This window comes from Colobus angolensis, unplaced genomic scaffold (genome assembly GCF_000951035.1).
Source record: "Colobus angolensis palliatus isolate OR3802 unplaced genomic scaffold, Cang.pa_1.0 Scaffold216, whole genome shotgun sequence".
In the NCBI taxonomy this organism is placed as follows: Eukaryota; Metazoa; Chordata; class Mammalia; order Primates; family Cercopithecidae; genus Colobus; species Colobus angolensis.
In genome coordinates this window covers 1,180,836-1,202,814 of record NW_012115333.1, presented here as the reverse complement: position 1 = coordinate 1,202,814, position 21,979 = coordinate 1,180,836, and the positions used below count along the sequence as shown (strand labels likewise).

At 35.9% G+C, this 21,979-nt stretch overlaps 1 protein-coding gene across 2 annotated transcripts in view; it reads right to left on the bottom strand.

Annotated features, from left to right (window-relative positions):
- TEX11 (testis expressed 11) overlaps positions 1 to 21,979 on the bottom strand; it is a 350,946-nt gene that overhangs the window by 93,865 nt on the left and 235,102 nt on the right. For both annotated transcript variants that reach the window (XM_011943127.1, XM_011943129.1), the window contains one exon: positions 7,706 to 7,808. In XM_011943127.1, the coding sequence (XP_011798517.1) occupies positions 7,706 to 7,808 (103 nt within the window). The remainder of the gene's footprint in view (positions 1 to 7,705; positions 7,809 to 21,979) is intronic.

Below are 21,979 nucleotides of genomic sequence, written 5' to 3'. Positions count from 1 at the left end.
GATACAGGCTCCAAACCCAATCCTTCAGACCAATCAAGAAGTCCACCTCAGTAGATATAGGCTCCAGATCCAACCCTGTGGACCTAGGCATCCAGGCCCACCTGGCTGCTAATCTAGGAACAATGCCAGGCTGCCAAAAGACTCCAGGAGTCAGCCCACCTGTGAACCATGCAAAACAGCCTACCCATAGTTCCTTGATAGGCCAATAAAGTGCCTTCCCAGACTAAAGAGCTGTTGCACAGCAGAAGAAACCATCATCAGAATGAACAAATAAACGATAGAATGGGAGAAAATTTTTACAATCTATCTATCTGACAAAGGCCTAATATCCAGCATCTACAAGGAACTTAAGCAAATTAAAAAAAAAGAAGGCTGGGCGTGGTGGCTCACACCTGTAATCCCAGCACTTTGGGAGGCCAAGGCGGGCGGATCATGAGGTCAGGAGATTGAGACCATCCTGGCTAACATGGTGAAACCCTGTCTCTACTAAAAATATAAAAAATAATCGGGCGATGGTGGCAGGCGCCTGTAATCCCAGCTACTTGGGAGGCTGAGGCAGGAGAATCGCTTGAACCTGGGAGGCGGAGGTTGCAGTGAGCCAAGACCATGCCACGGCACTCCAGCCTGGGCGACAGAGCAAGACTCCATCTCAAAAAAAAAAAAAAAGGAAGAAAACCCACTAAAAAGTGGGCAAAGGACATGAACAGACACTTCTGAAAAGAGGACATACACGTGGCCAACAAACATATGAAAAAAAGCTCAACATCGCTGATAATTAGGGAAATGCAAATCAAAACCACAATGAGATACCATTTCACACCAGTCAGAAAGACTACTATTAAATAGTCAAAAAACAACAGATGCTGGCAAGGTTGTGTGTGGAGAAAAAGGAATGCTTTTACAATGTTGGTGGGAATGTAAATTAGTACTTCAACCATTGTGGAAGACAGTATGGTGACAGCAACAAAAGGGCAAATATCTGAATTATAGGAGTTCAAGAAGGAGAAGAGAGATATGAAGGGCTGGAAAACACATTTCAATCAATAGCAACAGAAAACTTTCCAAACCTGGGGAAAGATAAATACACAGGTACAGGAAGGTCATAGGTCTCCAATAAGATTCAATCCAAACAAGACAACACCAAGACATATTATAATCAAACTGTCAAAAATCAACATAAAAGAGAGGATCCTGAAAGTAGCAATAGAAAAGCAGCATATCACATATAAAGGAGTTCCAATAAAGCTAGCAGTGCTCTTCACAGCAGAAACATAGGCCACGAAATAGTGGGAAGATATATTCAAAGTGCTGAAGAGAAAAAACCCTGTCAATTAATACTTTACCCAGTAAAGCTATCCTTCAGAAATGAAGGAGAGAGAAAGACTTACCAAACAAAAGCTGAGGGAGTTCATTGCCATCCAGACTTGTCTTACTAGAAACTAACAGTTAGTTTTTTTGAAAAGATAAACAAAATCACCAGGTATGGTGGCTCACGCCTGTAATCCCAGCACTTTGGGAGGCTGAGGTGGGGGATCACTTGAGGTCAGAATTTTGAGACCAGCCTGGCCAATGTAGTGAAACTCCATCTCTACTAAAAATGCAAAAATTAGCCAGGCATGGTGGTATGTGCCTGTAGTCCCAGCTACTCAGGAGGCTGAGGCAGGAGAACTGCTTGAATCCGGGAGGTGGAGGTTGCAGTGAGCTGAGATGGCACCACTGCGTTCCAGCCTGGGGGACAGTGACTGTCTCAAAAAACAAAATAATAATAATAATAATTAAAAAATTAAAAAATAAATAAATAAAATTGACAAACTTTTATTTAGACTAAGAAAAAAAGATAAGGCACAAATAAAACAAGGAATGAAAGAGAAGATGTTACAGCTGATGCCACAGAAATATAAAAAATCATGAGACTACTATCAATAATTATACACCCAGAAATTGGATAATCTAGAAGAAAGAGATACATTCCTAGACATATAAAACCCAGACTGAATCATAAAATAGAAAATGTGAACAAATAATGAATAAAGAGATTAAATGAATAACAAAAAATCTTCCATGTAAGAAAAGCTTAGGTTCTGATGCCATCACTGCTCTTACCAAACGTTTGAAGAACTAATACCAATCCTTCTCAAATTCTTCCAAAAAATGTAAATCATTTCACAAAATTCAACATCATTTCATGATTTTAAAAAATTCAACAAATTAGGTACATAAGGAATGTACCTCAACACAATAAAGGCCATATAGACCAATGGACAAATAACATCATACTCAGTGGTGAAAAGTTGGGAGCGTTTCCTCTAAAATAAGGAAGAAGACATGGATGCCCACTCTCACTACTTCTATTCAACATACTACTGGAAGCCCTAGTCAGAGTAATTAGGCATGAGAAAAATACAACGCATCTAAGTTGGAAAGGAAGGTGTTAAATTGTCTGCTTGTAAATAACATGATCTTATATATAGAAAGCCTTACAGATGCAATGAAAAAAAATTTAGAACCAATAAGTGAATTCAATTAAGTAGCAAGATAGAAAATCAACATACACAAAGTAGTAGCATTTCTACATACTAACAACAAACTATCTGAAAAAAATATCAAGAACATGATTCCATTTACAATAGCTACAAAAATATTTGGAAGCAAATTTAATGTTGAAGTGAAAGACATGTACACTAAAAACTATAAAACACTGATGAAAGAAAGTGAAGAAAACACAAAGAAATGGAAAGATATCCCATGTTCACAGATTGGAAAAATATCGTTAAATGTCCATACTACCCAAGGCAATCTACAGATTCAATGCAATCCCTATTAAAATTCCAATGACATTTTCCCCAGAAATTAATAAAAAAAAAATACTGAAGTTTCCATGGAAGCAAAAAGACCCTGACTAGCTAAAGCAATCTTGAGCAAAAATAACAAAGCTGAAGGCATCATACTACCTGAAGTCAAAATAAACTACAAAGCTATACTAATCAAAACAGCATGGTATTGGCCAAAAAACAGATACATAGGCCAATGGAAGGAAATAGAGAGCCCAGAAATAAATCTGCACATTTACAGTCAATTGGTTTTCAATAAAGGTGTCAAGAACACACAATGAGAAAAGGACAGTTTCTTCAACAAATAGTGTTGGTAAAACTGGATACCCACATGCAAAAGAATAAAATTTGACCCTTTTCTCACAATATATGAAAAAGCTATTAAAAATAGATTAAAGATTTAAACATAAGACATGAAACGGTAGAACTACTAGAAGAAAACATAGGGGAAAAGCTCCATGACATTGGTAAATGTGAAAGTAGACACATGGGATTACATCAAACTAAAAAGCTTCTACACAGCAAAAGAAACTGTCAACAAAGTGAAGACACAATGTATGGAATGGGAGAATATATTTACAAACCAGGCATTTGCGAAGGGGTTAACATCCAAAAATATATGAAACTCAAACAATTCAATAGGAAGGAAACAATAACCTGATTTTAAAATGGGTAAATGACCTGAATAGACATTTCTCAAAAGGAGATGAGCAAGTGGTCTACAAGTATATGAAAAAATGTCTAACATCACTAATCAACAGAGAAATGCAAATTAAAACCACAATGATAACATCACCCCACATCCGCTAGAATGGCTGTGATAAAAAAGACAAAAGACAACAAGTGTTGGCAAGGATGTGGAGAATAGGGAACCCTTGCATATTGTAGGTGGGAATGTAAATTAGCATAGCCATCATGGAAAGCAGTATGGCGGTTCCTCAAAAAATTAAAATAGAACTACCATATGATCCAACAGTCCCACTACATGGTAGAATATCCAAAAAAAAAAAAGTGAAATCCATATGTCAAAGAGATATCTACACTCCCATATTCACTGCAGCATTATTCATAATAGCCATGCTATGGAATCAACTTAACTCTTCATCAGTGGAAAACGGGTAAAGAAAATGTGGTGTGTATATATATACACAATGGAATACTATTCAGCCTCAATAAAAGGAAGAAATCCTGTCATTTATGAAAAAAATGTATGGACCTTGAAGACATTATATTAAGTGAAATAAGCCAGGCACAAAAAAATAAATACCACACGATCTCATATGTGAAATCTGAAAAAGTTGACCCCATAGAAGCAGAGTAGAATGGTCATAGAAGCAAAGTAGAATGGTGGTTACCAGGGACTAAGGCATCAGGGAGATTAGGGAGATGGTGAAAGAATACAGAATTTCAGTTGAGTAGAAGGAACAAGTTCAAGAGATCTATTGTACAACATGGTGACTAGAGATCATAACAATGTATTCTATTCTTAAAAATCACTGAGAGTTTAAGTGTTCTCACCACAAAAAAATGCTAAGTATGTGAGGTAGGGTTGGGTGTGATGGCTCACGCCTGTAATCCTAGCACTTTGGGAGGCTGAAGCAGGAGGATTGCTTGAGCCCAGGAGTTTGAGGCCAGCCTGGGCAACATAATGAGACTCCATCTGTACAGAAAACAAAAAAAGATGAGGTGGAGGATCACTTGAGCCTTGGAGGTCAAGGCTGCAATGAGCCGTGATCATTCCATTGCATTTCCACTTGGGTGACAGAGTAAGATCTTGCTTCAAAAAAAAAAAAAAAAAAGGATATGAGGTAATGTATATGTTAATTAGCTTGATTTAGCCATTCCACAATGTATACACATCTTTAAAACACCATGTTGTTCATGATCAATATATGTAATTTTTATTTGCCAATTAAAAAATAAGTTTTTTAAAAAGGCAACTTGCATCCAGAATATATAAAGAACTGTCAAAAATCAATAATAATAAAACAAAGTACCCTATCTTAAACTGGGAAAAAGATTTGTATAAACACTCCCCCAAAAAAGATACCTGGATATAAAATATTAAACATTAGGGAAATGCTAATGCCACAGCAAAACACTACTACCCACTATCAGAATAGCTAAATTTTTGTTCTTTTTTATTTTTTTAAGTTCTAGGATACATGTGCAGAAAGTGCAGTTTTATTACACAGGCATACGTGTGCCATGGTGGTTTGCTGCACCTGTCAACCCATCACCTAGATTTTAAGCCCCACATGCATTAGCTATTTGTCCTGATGTTCTCCCTCCCCTCCCCACCCCTAACAGGCCCCACTGTGTGTTGTTCCCCTTCCTGTGTCCATGTGTTCTCATTGTTCATCTCCCACTTATAAGTGAGAACATGTGGTGTTTGGTTTTCGGTTTCTGCATTAGTTTGCTGAGGTTGATGGCTTCCAGCTTCATCCATGTCCCTGCAAAAGACATGATCTTATTCCTTTTCATGGCTGCATAGTATTCCATGGTGTGTATGTACCACATTTTCTTTATCCAATCTATCATTGATGAGCATTTGGGTTGGTTCCATGTCTTTGCTATTGTGAATAGTGCTGCAATGAACATAGGTGTGCATGTATCTTTATAATAGAATGATTTATATTCCTTTCAGTATTTACCCAGTAATGGGATTGCTGGGTCAAATAGTATTTCTGGTTTTAAATCCTTGAAGAATTACCATGCTGTCTTCCGCAATGATTGAACAATTTACATTCCCACCAACAGTGTAAAAGCATTCCTATTTCTCTGCAGCCTCACCAGCATCTGTTGTTTCTTGACTTTTTAATAATCTCCCAGAATGGCTAAATTTTTTTAAGTGGACAATTTCAAGTGCTGATGAGGATGTAGATCAGCTAGAACTCTTAAACATAGCTGGTTCACATGTGAAATTGTATAGTTGCTTTAGAAAACAGTTTTGCAGTTTCTAATAAAGTTAAACATATATTTACCATATAAGTCCACAATCCCACTAATAGATATTTACCCTACAGAAATAAAATATTATCATCGAATTAACTGAGCGTGGTGGTGCACACCTGTAGTGCCAGCTACTCAGGAGTCAGAGGTAGGAGAATCACTTGAACCTGGGAGGTGGAGATTGCAATGAGCTGAGATCATGCCACTGCACTCCAGCCTGGGTGACAGAGCGAGACCCCATCTCAAAAAAACAATATTATTATCACACAAAAAATGTAAAGAGATGTTTTATAGCACCTTTATTTACAATTGTCAAAACTGAAAACTTTGAACTTGTCTCAGAGGTGAAAAAATAACCCTGAAAAACCATTCAAATATCCTTCAACTGGTGAATGAATTTTTCCATACTGTGGTATTTCCATACTATGGAATGCCACATAGCAATAAAAAAGAACAAACTGTGGATAAACACAATATGGGTGAGTTTCAAATGCATTAAGCTAAGTGAAAGAAGCTCATACTATATGAAAGAAGCTCATACTATATGAAAGAAGATTCATACTATATGATTTCATTTATATGACATTCTGGAAAAGACAAAACTAGAAATAGAAGAGATCACTGATTTCCAGGGCTGAAAGTGGTGAGAAGGAGTAACAGTTAAGGGGCCTGAGGTATATTTTTTCTACATTGTGGTGGTAGTTACATGACTGTATGCACTTATCACAACTCATAATTTTTAACATATATAAACCTCATACGACCATACACTAGCAAGAATAAATTTATTACATATATCTTCAATATACATGACTTTTAAAAAATGGTCACAGACAACTGAAGAAGAAATAAAAGGGTTGATCTGATGTTGTATTTAAAAAGTAAAATAATTTTTTAAAAATAATGTTAAAAGATTTAACAGGAAATTTACTAATTTTTTGCCATTAAACATAGTATATCAAGTAAAACAAATGCCTAAAAGTCTCTAATGAAAACTTTGATGATGAACACGACAGCAATATTAACCTCCAATTTACTATTCCTTAATTATTATACAGGTATACTTTACTATTTTGGAACATTTATTTTTTAATGTAAAATAAATGATCTTTTTTCTTATGGAGTGAATAATAGAGTCCCTTGCACCTAGTAGGTGTCCATAAACAGCTGCTTAATTGGATTCGTATACGTTTTGTTTGGATCCATTAATTTAAGCTTCTTAACTTCTGCCAAACAAATGGCAACCAGTCTGGAGCTCAGACTCCTTCAGGATTAGTTCAGCTACCTGAGGGCTAAAGGCATTAATATCTGAACAAAGGCATATCTATAACCAATTCAACATATATGTGCCTATGCAGACACACCAGCTAGGAAACTATGCTTAACTTAATGGAAAGGGCTCAACATTAATGGGATGAGGGTCATGTGTGAAATTCCAACACTGTCCACTCTGTGGACAGAAACTTCATTTCAAGGCCAAATCTCTCACCAATCACCTTCCAAATAAGTGAAAACAATCAAAAGGTACCCCAAGTTTCATTTTTTGAAGACAATTCTTAACTGATATGGGTGTTTAGTATAACCTCACCCACACACAGCTTTTTAAATTTAATTTTTGAATAGGTTGGTTTAAATAAAAGTATAAAAAGGTACATAGTGATAAGACTTTCCCCCAATTCTTGTCCGGCGTTTGCCCAGTTCCTGTTCCCTCAGTAGGTAACTACTGTTCTTTTACTTTTATATAACCTTCCACAGTTTCTTTTTGCATTATTGTATCATCTTTACATATACATCTTTACATATACAGAACGTATATTCAATTCTATTGTCTTAAAAACAATGTTCTTTTCCCATTGTGGTTGAAGAGGATTATTTATTATTTGTGTTAATAGCCAAACATAAGTTACAAATAAAATTTATACCTCTTTCAGAGTTGCCCTCTATGACTGCAATCTTGAATACATAAAATTGAGTGAAAACGTTTCTAGGATCATGTCGTTCAGCTTCTGCCACTGCCTCTTTGGCCTGAAAAGAAAAACATTGGGTCCTTTTAATAAAATCTATAAGGAAGGATTTACCATATTTTACTAATATCAATAAGGTAGTCAAAATGGCTGAGGGATACTCACAATGAAAATAAATGAATCTAAGAAAAATATTTGCAGAACTGCTCTTCTAGAATGCTATTGTAACAGTGAGTTATACTTCTGGAAATAGAGTAAGTTAGATATGTCAGACCAACCCTCCTGCTGAAAACAGCCAAAAATGTTGGATGATATATTTATTTTTTCCACAAAGAATAAAAGAACAACTGTAAATGAATTTACAGTAAAAGATAGTAAAATATTACCAAGTAAAAGAATAGTAAAAGAACTACCAAGTAAAAGATAGTAAAAGAATTACTAAGGCAAAATCTAAGGAAAACTGAGGTCTCAGAGAGGTAAACAGAAAAGTAAAGTCACTTTTATCTGGTAAGCATTTGCAAATGTAACCAAATGTTAACTTCCGTTTTGAGGGACATCACTAGGTCAGGGGAACAGACATCAAGTTCGAAGGGATCACACTCCTAGACCAGGGAAAAGCCAAAAGTAAACCCACTCCTACCCACATTCCTAGAAAACTAACTGCAAATAAAATTACCTTAGTGCTGGATAGAAGGCAGCACAATGGGGTGGAGGGAAACAATCCATGAGGTGTAATACTAGGAGATTCATGTATTCATTGACCCAAACTATATTATACAGGAAGCTAAAAGACCTAAAGCTGAGAATTTAGTTTGGATAGTTCCCAAACATCTACAGAAGCAAATGTAAATCTTCTCTGGGAGAAAGCACCTTATCTTAGCCTTCAAAATAATTCCATAAACAATTTTTCAAGAATCATGAGTTGTACACGTTACAAAAATAACAAAGCACACTCGTAAACAAGGTACCATAAACAGCAGAAACAAGAGATAGCAGAAGCAGACCCTCAAGATGCAGATACTAGAATTATGAAAAACCGGTTATAAAACATCTATGCTTTCAAAGTCTAAAGAAATACAATGTATGCTCAAAATATATTTATGTGGGTTGATACACAGTGGTACAAATTAATGCAGTTATAGTGGTTGTTTCTAGATGGTATCCATTCTGTCTCATTATTGCCTGTGCCATACAAGTTATTAAATACTTTGTGTGTCAGTGAAGTTAGTAGTAGGAAACAGAGACCATAAAATGTGACCTTGGGGATTTGAAACAAAGAAGCTTTTTGAAATGAGAAACCCAATTACCCAAATTAAAACATAATAGACAGGTTTAGCAGCAGATTAGAAACAGGTGAAGAGAAAATTAGTGGGCTGAAAGATAAAACAGAATAAAATAGCCAAAGTGTAGCACAGAGCGATTACAAACATGGAAGACAGTTAAGAAAGGATTCTATACTTTCTAGGATAGCCACTAAAAGATTAGAAGCAGTAAATAATTTTCACACTAGTAGAAGGGGAAGACTGGAATAAAAAAAACCCGAAAATAGTATTTTTAACAAACTGTGCTGGAACAACTAGACATCCACATGTAAAAAAGTAGATCTAGACATAGACCATAAACCTCTCACAAAAATTAACTGAAAATGGATTATAACCTAAATATAAAACCCCAAACTATAAAACTCTTAGAAGATAACAGAGAAATTTTAGGTGAACTTGGGTTTGGCAATGACTTTTTAGATACAACACCAAAACCGTATCTATGAAAGAAAAAACTGGTAAATTAAACTTAAAATTAAAAACTGCTCTGTGAAAGACATCATTAAGAGAATAATGATAAAAGCCACATATTGGGAAACAATACTTGCAAAACACATATCTAATAAAGGACTGGTATTCAACATGTATGAAGAATTCTTCAAACTCAACAATAAGAAAACAAACAACCCAAGTATAAAATGGGTGAAAGACATGAAGAAACACTTCACTAAATAAAATATACAGATGTCAAATAAGTATATGAAAAGATGCTTAACATCTTATGTCATTAGGGTTTTGCAAATTAAAACAGCAATGAGATACCACTACACATCTATTAGAGTAACTAAAATTCAAAACACTTTAACAACATATAATGCTGGCAAGGATGCGGTGCAACAGGAACTCTCATTCATCACTGGTGGGAATGAAAAATGGTATAGCCAACTTGGAAGACAGTTTGGCAGTTTCCCACAAAACTAAACACACTCTTGCCATACAATCCAGCAGTTGCACCTTTGGTATTTATTCAAATGTGTCAAAACTTTATGTCTACACAAAAATCTACATAAAGATATTTATAGTAGCTTTATTCATAACTGCCAAAATTTGGAAGCAACCAAGATGTTCTTCCATGGGCGAGTGTATAAACTAATATATCCAGATAGTGGAATATTATTCAGCACTAAAAAAATGAACTACAAACCCATAAAAGGACATGAAGGAATCTTAAATGCATATTGCTAAGTGAAAGAAACCTATCTGAAAAGGCTACACACTGAACGATTCCAATTATGTGACATTCTGGAAAAGGCAAAACTATGGAGACAGTAAAAAGATCAGTGGTTGACACTAGTTCAATGAGAGGGAGGAACAGATGAATAGGTGAACCACCGGAGGTTGAACTATTCTGTATGGTATTATAATGGTAGACACGTTTTTATACATTCATCAAACCACATATGATGTACAACACAAAGACTAAACTATAATGTAAAATACGGACTTCAGTTAAAAATAACATATCAATATTGGCTTATCAATTGTAACATATATAGCACACTAGTGCGAGATGTTAATGACAGGGGAAACTGAGTATGTGAAGAATGGTGAGGGAGTATATGAAAACTCTTTCTGTTTCCTACTCAATTTTTCTGTAAACCTAAAACTGCTGTAACAAGTAAAGTCTATTATTTAGAAACATTGATCCCAAAGAAGGCAAGTGAGGAGAGAAAAAGAAACAGGATAGAAACGACAAATAGAAGCCAGGCATGGTGGCTCATGCCTGTAACCCCAATAGTTTGGGAGGCTCAGGCGGGCGGATCCCCTGAGATCAGGAGTTTGAGACTAGCCTGGCCAACATGGTGAAACCCCATCTTTACTAAAAATATAAAAATTAGCTGGGTGTGGTGGCACACATCTGTGATCCCAGATACTTGGGAGGCTGAGGCATGAGAATCACTTGAACATGGGAGGCGGAGGTTGCAGTGAGCAGAGATTGTACCACTGCACTCCAGCCTGGGCATGGAGTGAGATTCTGTCTCAAAAAAAAAAAAAAGAAAAGAAAAAGAAAAAAGAAATAGAAAAAAGAAATGACAAATAGAAAGCATGAAGTAAGTTATAGATTTAAACTCAAATATACCAATATTGTATTAAATGTATAAACACGAAATGCCCTAGTTAAAAAACAAAAATGGTCAGACTGGATTAAAAATATGTAACTACATGTTCTTTAGAAGTGGCACACCTAAAATATAAATATATTAAAAGTTCAAAGTAAAGGGATTAGAGAAGATCTATCTGGAAAATATTAACCAAAGTGTGGATATATTAATAACAGACAAAAATTACTTTAAGGCAGAAAATAATACTAGATATAAAGATCACTTCATAACAATAAAACTTCAGCAAATATATTACAGTACCAATTTTGTATGTATAAATAGTATGGCCTAAAATATATAAAGCAAAAATAATAAAATTAAATAAAGAAATAGATCAATTCAAACCATAAAGGGACATTCCAGCACCTCATCTCAGTAAGTGATAGAGTAAGCACACAAAATACGAGTTTGGATACAGAAGATTCAAACAAAATGAACAAACAATCTAAATTTATACATGTATGTATACAGGTGGTCTCTGTCTTATGATTTTTTGACTTTACCACGGGTTTTTCAGGATGTAACCACATCATAAGTCTGGGAGCTCCTCACAACTAGTGATGGGGTTATGGTTTCTACTAAACGTATATTGCCTTTACATCATTATAAAATCAAAATATCATTAAGTCAAACCATCATAAATTGTAGATGCCTGCCATTTTGCCAGCATTAACTGCATTTTCACCTTACTATATTTTCAACTTACGATAAATTTATTAGGATATAACTCCATTGTAACTCAAGGAACATTTGTACATATATGTACATACACAGTGCCTAGAAACTGCAGAAAACACATTCCTTTCAAGCACACACAGAATATTTACAAAAACTGACCATTTACCTAACCATTAAGCAAATCTCAACTTATTTCAGTCTAAAATCAATTACAATGTTGTAATTAAGCTAGAAATCAATTACTAAATAAGTTACTCTAAAAATGCCGAGAAAATCCCCATAGGTTTCAAAATTCAGAAATAACATTTTTACATCATTCATGAGTCAAAGAAAAAATCACAGGGGAAATTGGAAAACATTTTGAATTGTATAATAATAAAAATATTACATGTATTAGTGTTCTCCAGAGAACACGAATTTTTCATTTTCCATTAAGTCTCTGTGTTGGTATCTCCACATTAGATGAAGTAGCCACCTCTCCTAGGCTTCATGAACTTTCCTTGTACAGGAAAAGACCCCCACCAATCAACACAGTCAGAGATTCTGGGGGTCTCTCAAACCTTCATGCTAGTCCAGCCTGCTTGCTTTGTTCTTTTCAGCCCCTAGGCATGTAAGGTATGCCTGGTCACATCAGTGCACTGGGACAAGTCATACTGAAGCCGGTTCCATGGATGATTCCCAGCAAAGTTGGATGGTTAGACACTTTGTCCAACTCTTTCTCTTCCCCAGGGAGAAGCTGAGAGCTGGAGATTTTTGTCTACTTGCTCTGCGCTGAACTTAGGAGAGGGAGGTCTATGGTGACTGCCAGCTAAAATCTCCACCTCTGGCCAGGCGCGGTGGCTCACGCCTGTAATCCCAGCACTTTGGGCGGCCAAGGTGGGTGGATCACTTGAGGTCAGGAGTTTGAGAACAGCCTGGCCAATATGGTGAAATCCCGTCTCTACTAATAATAAAAAAAAATTAGCTGGGCGTGGTGGTGCATGCCTGTAGTCCTGGCTATTCAGGAGGCTGAGGCAAGAGAATCGCTTGAGCCCAGGAGGTGAAGGTTGCAGTGAGCCGAGATTGTGCCACTGCCCTCCAGCCTAGGCGACAAAGCAAGACTCTGTTTCAAAAAAAGAAAAAAAAAATCTCCATCTCTGCTCTCACTTGCCTCCAAATGGCTAGATAATGCCAGGTCCTGTCACCACTTTGGGATAGGCAAGTCAGAGGCCAGTCATTTCGGTAGCCCATGGAAAAGTAATGGTGTTAGATGCCTGGACCAACTCTTTCCCTCCTGACAAAGAAGCAGGGCAGCTGTGGTTTTTGTGTGTTCACTCTGTAATGAGCTGGGGGGTAGGAACTATGGTATTTACCAGCCCGAGCCACTGTCTTCGTTCTCCCCAGCCAGCTATACTATGCTAAACCTGTCAGAGCTTCAAGACTGGCAAGATAGATGCCAGATCTTGGGGTAACCCCAGAGAAGCTGGGGCATTGAATACTCTTCCTCTCCCCAGATCAGTTCTTTCTCTCCACAGAGGGAAGCTGAGAGCTGGAATTTTTAATCTGCTCACTCTGTGCTGCCTAGGGCAGAGAAGCATGATGTCGACCAGTCCAAGCTGCTATATCTATTTTCCTCCAGGTGGCTAGACTGTGCCAGGCCTGTGAGAGCTCCAACACTGGCAGGACAGAAGCCAGTCCTCTGGTGAGTCCCCTCAGAAAAGTTGGAGTTCTGTACACATGAACCAATTTTCTCTCTCTCATGGTTGAAGTTGGGAGCTAAAGGGTCTCTTTCTGATCATATGTTGTGCCCAGGAGTAGGGATTCTAGTAAGAGAGTTTCCTGAATCTCCATGCAGGCTTTGGTGAGTCCGGTTTTACATTTACCTAGAGAGCAGGAGTCTTTTGATCAGTTTCTGGATTTCTCATAAAGAGAATTTGTCCATGAATTATTGCTGAATCAGTATGCTTGTTGAGGGAAGGGGCGTTCAGGGCTTCCTACTCCATCTTACTGGCATCACTATCCAGATAGCTTTACATTTTAGGGAAGAAATGACTCAAGTTTTACAAACTTTTCTAGAGAACAGAGAAAGGAATGCTCTGCAAGTTTTTAATAAAATTGGCATGACCTTCATATAAAAACCGAATAAGGACAAACATGAAAAATAAAAATTAGAGACCAATTTCACTCACAAAGAGAAATGCAAATATCCTAAACAAAATATTTACAAACCAAACCAAGTAAAGTAGGAAAAGAATAACATCATGATTGAGTTTTCTCCAGGATTGAAAGGTTGGCTTAAACCAAAAACTGGCCGAGCGCACTGGCTCACACCTGTAATTCCAGCACTTTGGGAAGCGGAACGCCTGAGGTCAGGAGTTCGAGACCAGCCTGGCCAAAATGATGAAACCCCCATCTCTACTAAAAACACAAAAATTTGCTGGGCATGGTGGTGCGTGTCTGTAGTCCTGGCTATTCATGAGGCTGAGGCAGGAGAATCGCTTCAACCTGGGAGGCAGAGGTTGCAGTGAGCTGAGATTGTGCCACTGCACTCCAGCCAGACTGACAGAGCAAATCTCAGAAAAAAATAAAATAAAATATAAATAAATAACTCCATCAGTATAATTCAACACATTAGCGACATAAAGGAGAAAAAAAAATCATATGATCATCCCAACAAAACAAAACATAAAACCTCTTAACAAATGAGCCATAGATGAGGACTTCCCAAATCTGATGTATGTTATCTGTACCGGGTTGAATATTGTCCCCTCCAAAATTCGTGCCCATCAAAGAGCCTCAGAATACAACCTAATTTAGAAATTAGGTCTTTGTAGATATAGTCAAGTTAAGATGAGGTCATAATGGATAAGATGAGCTTTAATCCAATGACTGGTGTCCTTATAAGAAGAGGGAAATTTGGACACAGACACAGATAGTTGAACACCATATGAAGACAGAAGATACAGCAATAACACCATGCAATGACAGAGGCAGAAATTGGAGTGATGAACCTACAAGTTAAGGATTACTGGCAAACATTAGAGTCTAGGAAGAATCCTCTGCTAAAGTCTTCAGAGAGAGCATAGCTTTATCGACACCTTGATTTTGGACTTCCAGCCTCCAGAACTGTAAGTGTATACATTTCTCTGTTTTAAGCCACCCAATTTGTAGTACTTTGTTATAGCATCCCTAGGGAACTAATACTGTATCTATACAACAACAACACAAAAAAAACCCTAAAGCAAACATCACACTTAAGGGCAATTTATGGTAGCTTTACCTTTTAAATCCGAAACACCACTTTAATTCAACATAGTAGTTGAATTATTAGACAAAATAAGACAAGAAATATATAAAGCATATTGAAAAAGAAGAAACACAATTGTCAATTTATATAATTGGATATGCAGACAACCCAGAAGAATTTATAAGCAAATTATTACAATTATTAAGAGACTTTAGCAAAGGTAGCTCTGTGTGTGTGTGTGTGTGTGTGTATATATATATATATGCCATATGAGGCTGGGTGTGGTGGCTCGTGCCTGTGATCCCAGCACTTTGGGAAGCTGAGGTGAGAGGATCATCTGAACCCTTAAAACTTACCCACTAGAGCTCCCCTCTGAGACAGGCTCCACACTAAGGAGAAACTGCGGAGAGTACAATAAAAAACTGAACAGGACAGTGACAACAAAGATGAAAGAAAAGGTATAGATCAGTGTTGTCCAACAGAGTTCTGTGATGGTGGAAATGTTCTATATTTGTGCTATTCAATAGAATGGTCATTAGTTACACATGGCTATTTAGCACTTGAAATGTGGCTACTGCAATTGAAGAAATAAATTTTTATAACTTTATTTAATTTTAATTAATTTAAATTTAAATGTACACAGCCACACATGCCTCATTGCTATCACATTGGACAGTGTGGGTGTACACCAAAAGACAGGGAGAAGCAGAGCCAGGAAATCTCAGAAAAAAAGTTGCCTTATTTTTAAACACTAACAAACCAAACCAAACCGAAAACAAGAAAGGGAGCTCTGTGAAGTAGTAACACTTTCTAAATGTCTACCTTTTTATAAGTTAAGGAAAACTAATTTCACATCAAAATGAGAAACAGTAAAGCTTTAAGGTAAATACTCTTAAAAAGTTGTAAAATATATAAATAAAAAAGCAGCAGCAGCAAAGTATCCCCACAGAAAATGAAAGCATGTCACAAAAATGTGCTAAAAAAAAGGTCAAAATCATAACTGACTATTTCAAAATGAGCTAAACACATTTAAAAATGATACAAGATATGAAAGATCAACATAAATAAGAATTAGAGGTGGAGCATGGTGACTCACACCTGCAATCCCAGCACTTTGGGAGGCTGAGGAGGGCGGATCACCTGAGGTCAGGAGCTCTGCCTGGCCAGCCTGGCCAACATGGTGAAACCTCATCTCTACAAAAATACAAAAATTAGCCAGGCATGATGGTGGGTGCCTGTAATCCCAGCTACTTGGGAGGCTGAGGGAGGAGAATTGCTTGAACCTGGGAGGCGGAGGTTGCAGTGAGCCGAGATAGCACCACTGCACTCCAGCCTGGGCAACAGAGCGAGACTCAGTCTCAAACAAACAAACAAAACCATAGAAATAATTAGAAAAACTCAGAAATGAGGTGGTAGAGCTAAGGAAAATAGAGAAGTAAAAGAAGTAATTTCAGAAATGAAGACTAACAAGAAGAATGTCAAAAGTAAATAAATACAGCTAATAATGCCAAAAGAGACTAAAAGTCAAAAAGAAGAAAAAATTTGAAGTTAAGAAGGGATGAAGATAATGTATATTTTACCACAGTAAAAGATAAACACTAAAAAATGAAGATACTCAAAGTGATCTACAGATTCAATGTAATCCCTGTGACAATTCCAAGGGCATTTTTTTTTTCATAAATACAAAAACCCATCCTAAAATTCATATGAAGTTTCAAGGGATCCTGATTTCAAGACTTAGCTATGAAGATATAGTAATCAAAACAGTATAGTACTGAGATAAGGACTGACATATAGACCAATGGAATGTAATACAGAGCCCAGAAATAAACCCTCACATATATGGTGAAATGGTTTTTGACAAGGGTTCCCAAACTATTCAATGGGAAAAGGACAGTCTTTTCAACAAATGGTGCTGGGAAACCAGGATATCCACAAGCAAAAGAAAGAAATTGGATCTTTACCTTATATTACACATAAAAATTAACTCAACATGGATTAAAGGTGTAAACATAAGAGGTAAAACTACACAAGTCTTAGAAGAAAACACATATGAAAATCTTCATGACATTGGATTTGGAAATGATTTGGATATGACACCCAAAGCACAGTCGACAAAAGAAAAATCAGATAAATGGGCCTCATCAAAAAATTTTTAAAATCTACTGCTCTTCAAAAGACACTAAGAAAAAGACAACCCACAGAATGCGAAAACATATTTGCTAGTCATATTTTGGTAAGGGGTTAATATCTGAAATATATAAATAATTCCTACAACTCAACCACTATAAAATACAAACCCCAATTAAAAATGGGCAAAGGACTTCAATAGGCGTTTCTCCAAAGAAGATACACAAATGGCCAATAAGCACATGAAAATATGTTCAACATCACTGGTCATTAGGGAAATGCAAATCAAAAACACAATAAGAGAACACTTCAAACCCATGAGGATGGCTTTTGTCAAAAAACTTACAAATAGTAAGTGTTTGACCAGGATGTGGAGAAATTGGAATACTTGTGCATTACTGGTGGGAATGTAAAATGGTACAACCATTGTGGAAAAAAGTATGATGATCGTTCAAAATGTTAAACATAGAATTACCATATGACCCAATGATTATATTATTAGGTAAATACTAAAAAAAAAACTGAAAGCAGGAACTCAAAAAGATACTTGTAATATCTATGTTCATGGAAGTATTTACTCATAATAGCCAAAATGTCAAAGCAACCCAACTGTCCAATGAATAGATGAATGGATAAACAAAATGTGGTACAGTCATGTGTCACTTAACAACAGGGGTACATTCTGAGAAATGTGCCATTAGGCAATTTCATCTTTGTGCAAACACCATAGTGTACTTACACAAACTTAGAATGTATAGCCTACTATACACGACTATATGGTATAGCCCATTGCTCCTAGGCTACAAATCTCTATAGCATGTGACTGTACTGAATACTGTAGGCAATTTTAATGGTAAGTATTTGTATATCCAAACATATCTAAAACTAGAAAAAGTACAGTACATATAGGGTATAAAAGATAAAAAGTGGTACACCTGTATAGGGTACTTACATGAATGGAGCTTGTAGGACTGGAAGTTGCCCTGGGTAAGTCAGTGAGTGGTGAGTGAATGTGAAGGCCTAGGATATTACTGTATACTACTATAGACTTTATAAACACTGTATACTTAGGCTATGCTCAATTTATAAAATGATATTTTTCTTTCTTCAATAATGTAGTTTACTGTAACTTTATTTATTTATTTATTTTAATTATACTTTATGTTCTAGGGTACATGCACAACGTGCAGGTTTGATACATATGTATACATGTGCCATGTTCGTGTGCTGCACCCATTAACTCGTTATTTACATTAACTTTATAAACTTTTTAATATTTACAAAACTTTTTGAGTATTTTGTAATAACACCGAGCTTAAAACACAAACATTGTGCAGTTATACAAAAATATTTCCTTTTTATATCCTTATTCTATAAGATTTTTGATTTTTAACATTTTAAAATCTTTTTTGACTTTTCAAACTTTTTTGTTAAAAACTAAGACATGAGCAAACACATTAGCCTAGACCTACACAGGGTTAGGATCATCAGTGTCACTGTCTTCTACCTCCACATCTTGTCCCACTGGAAAGTCCTCAGGGGCAATAACATGCATGGAACTGTCACTTACTATGATAATGCCTTCTTCTGGAATACTTCCTGAAGGACCTGTCTGAGGCTGTTTTATAGTTAATTTTGTTTTATGTGCTCTAAAATAGCAATAAAAGGCTGGGCGTGGTGGCTCACACCTGTAATCCCAACACTTTGGGAGGCCAAGATGGGAGGATCACCTGAGGTCAGGAGTTCAAGACCAGCCTGGCCAACATGGTGAAATCCCATCTCTACTAAAAATACAAAAAGTATCCGGGTGTGGTGGTACATGCCTGCGATCCCAGCTACTTGGGAGGCTGAAGCAGGAGAATCACTTGAATTCAGGAGGTGAAGGTTGCAGTGAGCTGAGATTGTACCACTGAGACTCCGTTTCAAAAAATAAAATAAAATAAAATAAAACAAAATAGCAATAAAAGTATAGTATAGTAAGTACTGAGTGATAGGAATTTTTCATCTCCATTATAATCTTATGGGACTACTGTTGTATATGTGTTCCATCATTGACTAAAATGTTATGTGGCACGTGACTGTATATACATACAATGAAATATTATTCAGCCTTAAAAAAGAAGGAAACCCTGACACATGTTGCAACATGGATGAACCTTGAGGACAATTTGCTAAGCCAGTCACAAAAGAACAAATACTACATGATCCAATTTATATTAAGTACCTACAATAGTCAAGATCATAGAGACAGAGCATAGAACGGTAGTTTCCAGGGACTAGGGGGAGGGGAAATGGGGAATTTTTATTTAAAGGGTATAGTGTTTCAGTTTTGCAAGATAAAAAGAGTTCTGAAGACAGATGGTGGTGGTGGTTTTACAACAATGTGCCTGTACTTAATGCCACTGAACTGTATACTTAAAATGGTTAACTGTAAATCACTTTCAATGGTAAATTTTATGTTATATATGTATTTTACCACAATTGAAAAAAATCAATTGAATTTATATATGTTAGCAATGAAAAACTGGAAATTGAAATTAATAGACCAAGATCATTTGCAATATCATCAAAAACATAAATTCTTTAGGATAAAGTTAACAAAATATATACAAGATTTTTATGCTTGAAAACCACAAAATATTGATGAGAGAAATTAAGGAAGACCTAAATAAGTAGAGATCTACTCTGTATTAATGGATTGGAATACTTATTAATACTGTTAAGTTGTTAACTGTCTCCAAATTGATCTATAAATTCAATGCAATCTCAATCGAAATACCAGCAGGCATTTTTGTAGAAGTTGACAAGCTAATTTTAACATTTAAATGAAAATGTAGATAATCTAGAATAGTCAAAATGATTCCAAAAAGGAACAAAGTTAAGGATTTACACAGCTTAAGTTTTCTACTTACTATAAAACTACAATGATCAAGAGAATGAGGTATTAGCATAAGAATAGATATCTAGAACCAATGAAATATAATACAGTCCAGAAACAGATTCAAACACTTATGACCAATTGATTTTTGACAAAAGTGCCAAGGCAATTCAATGGAGAGAGGATAGTCTTTCAATACTGGTGCTTGAACAACATGATGTCTATATGGAAAAAAAAATGAAACTTGATCTATTTCTCACACACACACACACACACACACTTACTTTATTCAAGATAGATCACAGACCTAAACACAAAAGCTAAAAGTATAAAATTTTTAGAAGGAAGCATAGAAGAATTTTTTTGCCATTTTGATGTAAGCAGAGATTTCTTAAACAAGACACAATAAGACATAAACCATAAAAGAAAAATATAATAAATTTGATTTCATTAAATTAAAACCCATAACATATCTAGTAGAACAGTTGAAACTTAAAAGATTGGACATGCCATATGTTGACAAGGATGTGGCATTCTCATTCATTGCTGGTATGCTGGTAGGTATGTATAATGGTACAGCTGCTTTGGAAAACAGCTTGACAGTTTCTTATAAACTTAAAAATGCACTTATCATATGATCCAGCAATTTCATTTCTAGAAACTTTGGTTCCTCCAAAGAGAAACCAAAACAAATACCCACACAAAGACCTGTACTTCAATGTTCATAGTAGCTTTATTCATAATAGCCTCAAACTGAAAACAACGAAAATACCCATTAGCAGATGAACAGATAAACAAATTGTGGTATATCCACACAATGGACTACTACTCAGCAATATAAAAAAAACTATCGATATATTCAACAACAAGGGTGATTCTCTAAAATTCTAAAATTGAGTGAAAGAAGCCAGATTTTAAAAACAGGTGAAGTACATACCATGTAATTCCATTTATATGAAACTCTACGAAAGATAAATCTAACCTACAGTGATGGAAAGCATGCCAGTCATTGCCTGGGGCTGGGAGTGGAGGTGAGGATTGACTGAGAAGGAACACAAGGAAATCTCTCGGGATAATGGAAGTCTTCTATATCTAGACCATGGTAGTAGGTAAATTTGGGGTATAAATTTGTCAAAATCATCGAACTATACCTAAAGTGAATGCATTTTGTATGTAAATTATATTTTTATAAATTCATTTTAAAATAAATTAGTAATGACTTGTAAGGGTTCCTTTAGTTTTAAAATTCAGTGATTAATGAGCCTAGTCCCCCACAAAATCCTCTTTGACTATAATAAATTTTATCAGGTTATACTGATATTTTAGAAAAATGTGGGCAGAAGATACCTCAAAGTTCTCTTAGTCAAAAAATTCTTCTGATGCTTGAATCTCCTCTATAACATTTATACCAAGTCATTCAGTCTTTACTTAAATATATTCAAGAAGAGAGAATTCACTCTATTTTAAGAAAATCCATTTCAGTGTTTTGGTATGTCAAATCATTAGAAAGAGTTTCCTTATGATAATCCAAAATCTCACTCTTTGTAGGTCTCAACCATGGAAACACTCATGAAATAAATTTAAAAATAAATTTAATTTCTTTACTCCCTGACAGCCATTCAAACATTAGAAAAAAGCTATCATGTTCTCCTAAATCTTCCATTTCCCAAGTTTAACATCCTTACTTCCTTTAACTGTTCTTCAAATAAGATGGTGTTTAGTGCTCTCACCATCCTGAGTGCCTTCCTCTTGGCACACTTGGGTTTGTCAATATCCTCCTTCAGAAGTGGTGCCCCTCAATCCAATACAATGGATTGAGCTCCTCAACTCATGATGGGGTTACATCCTGATAAACCCATGGTACACTGAAAATATCCTAAGTAGGAAGTGCATTTT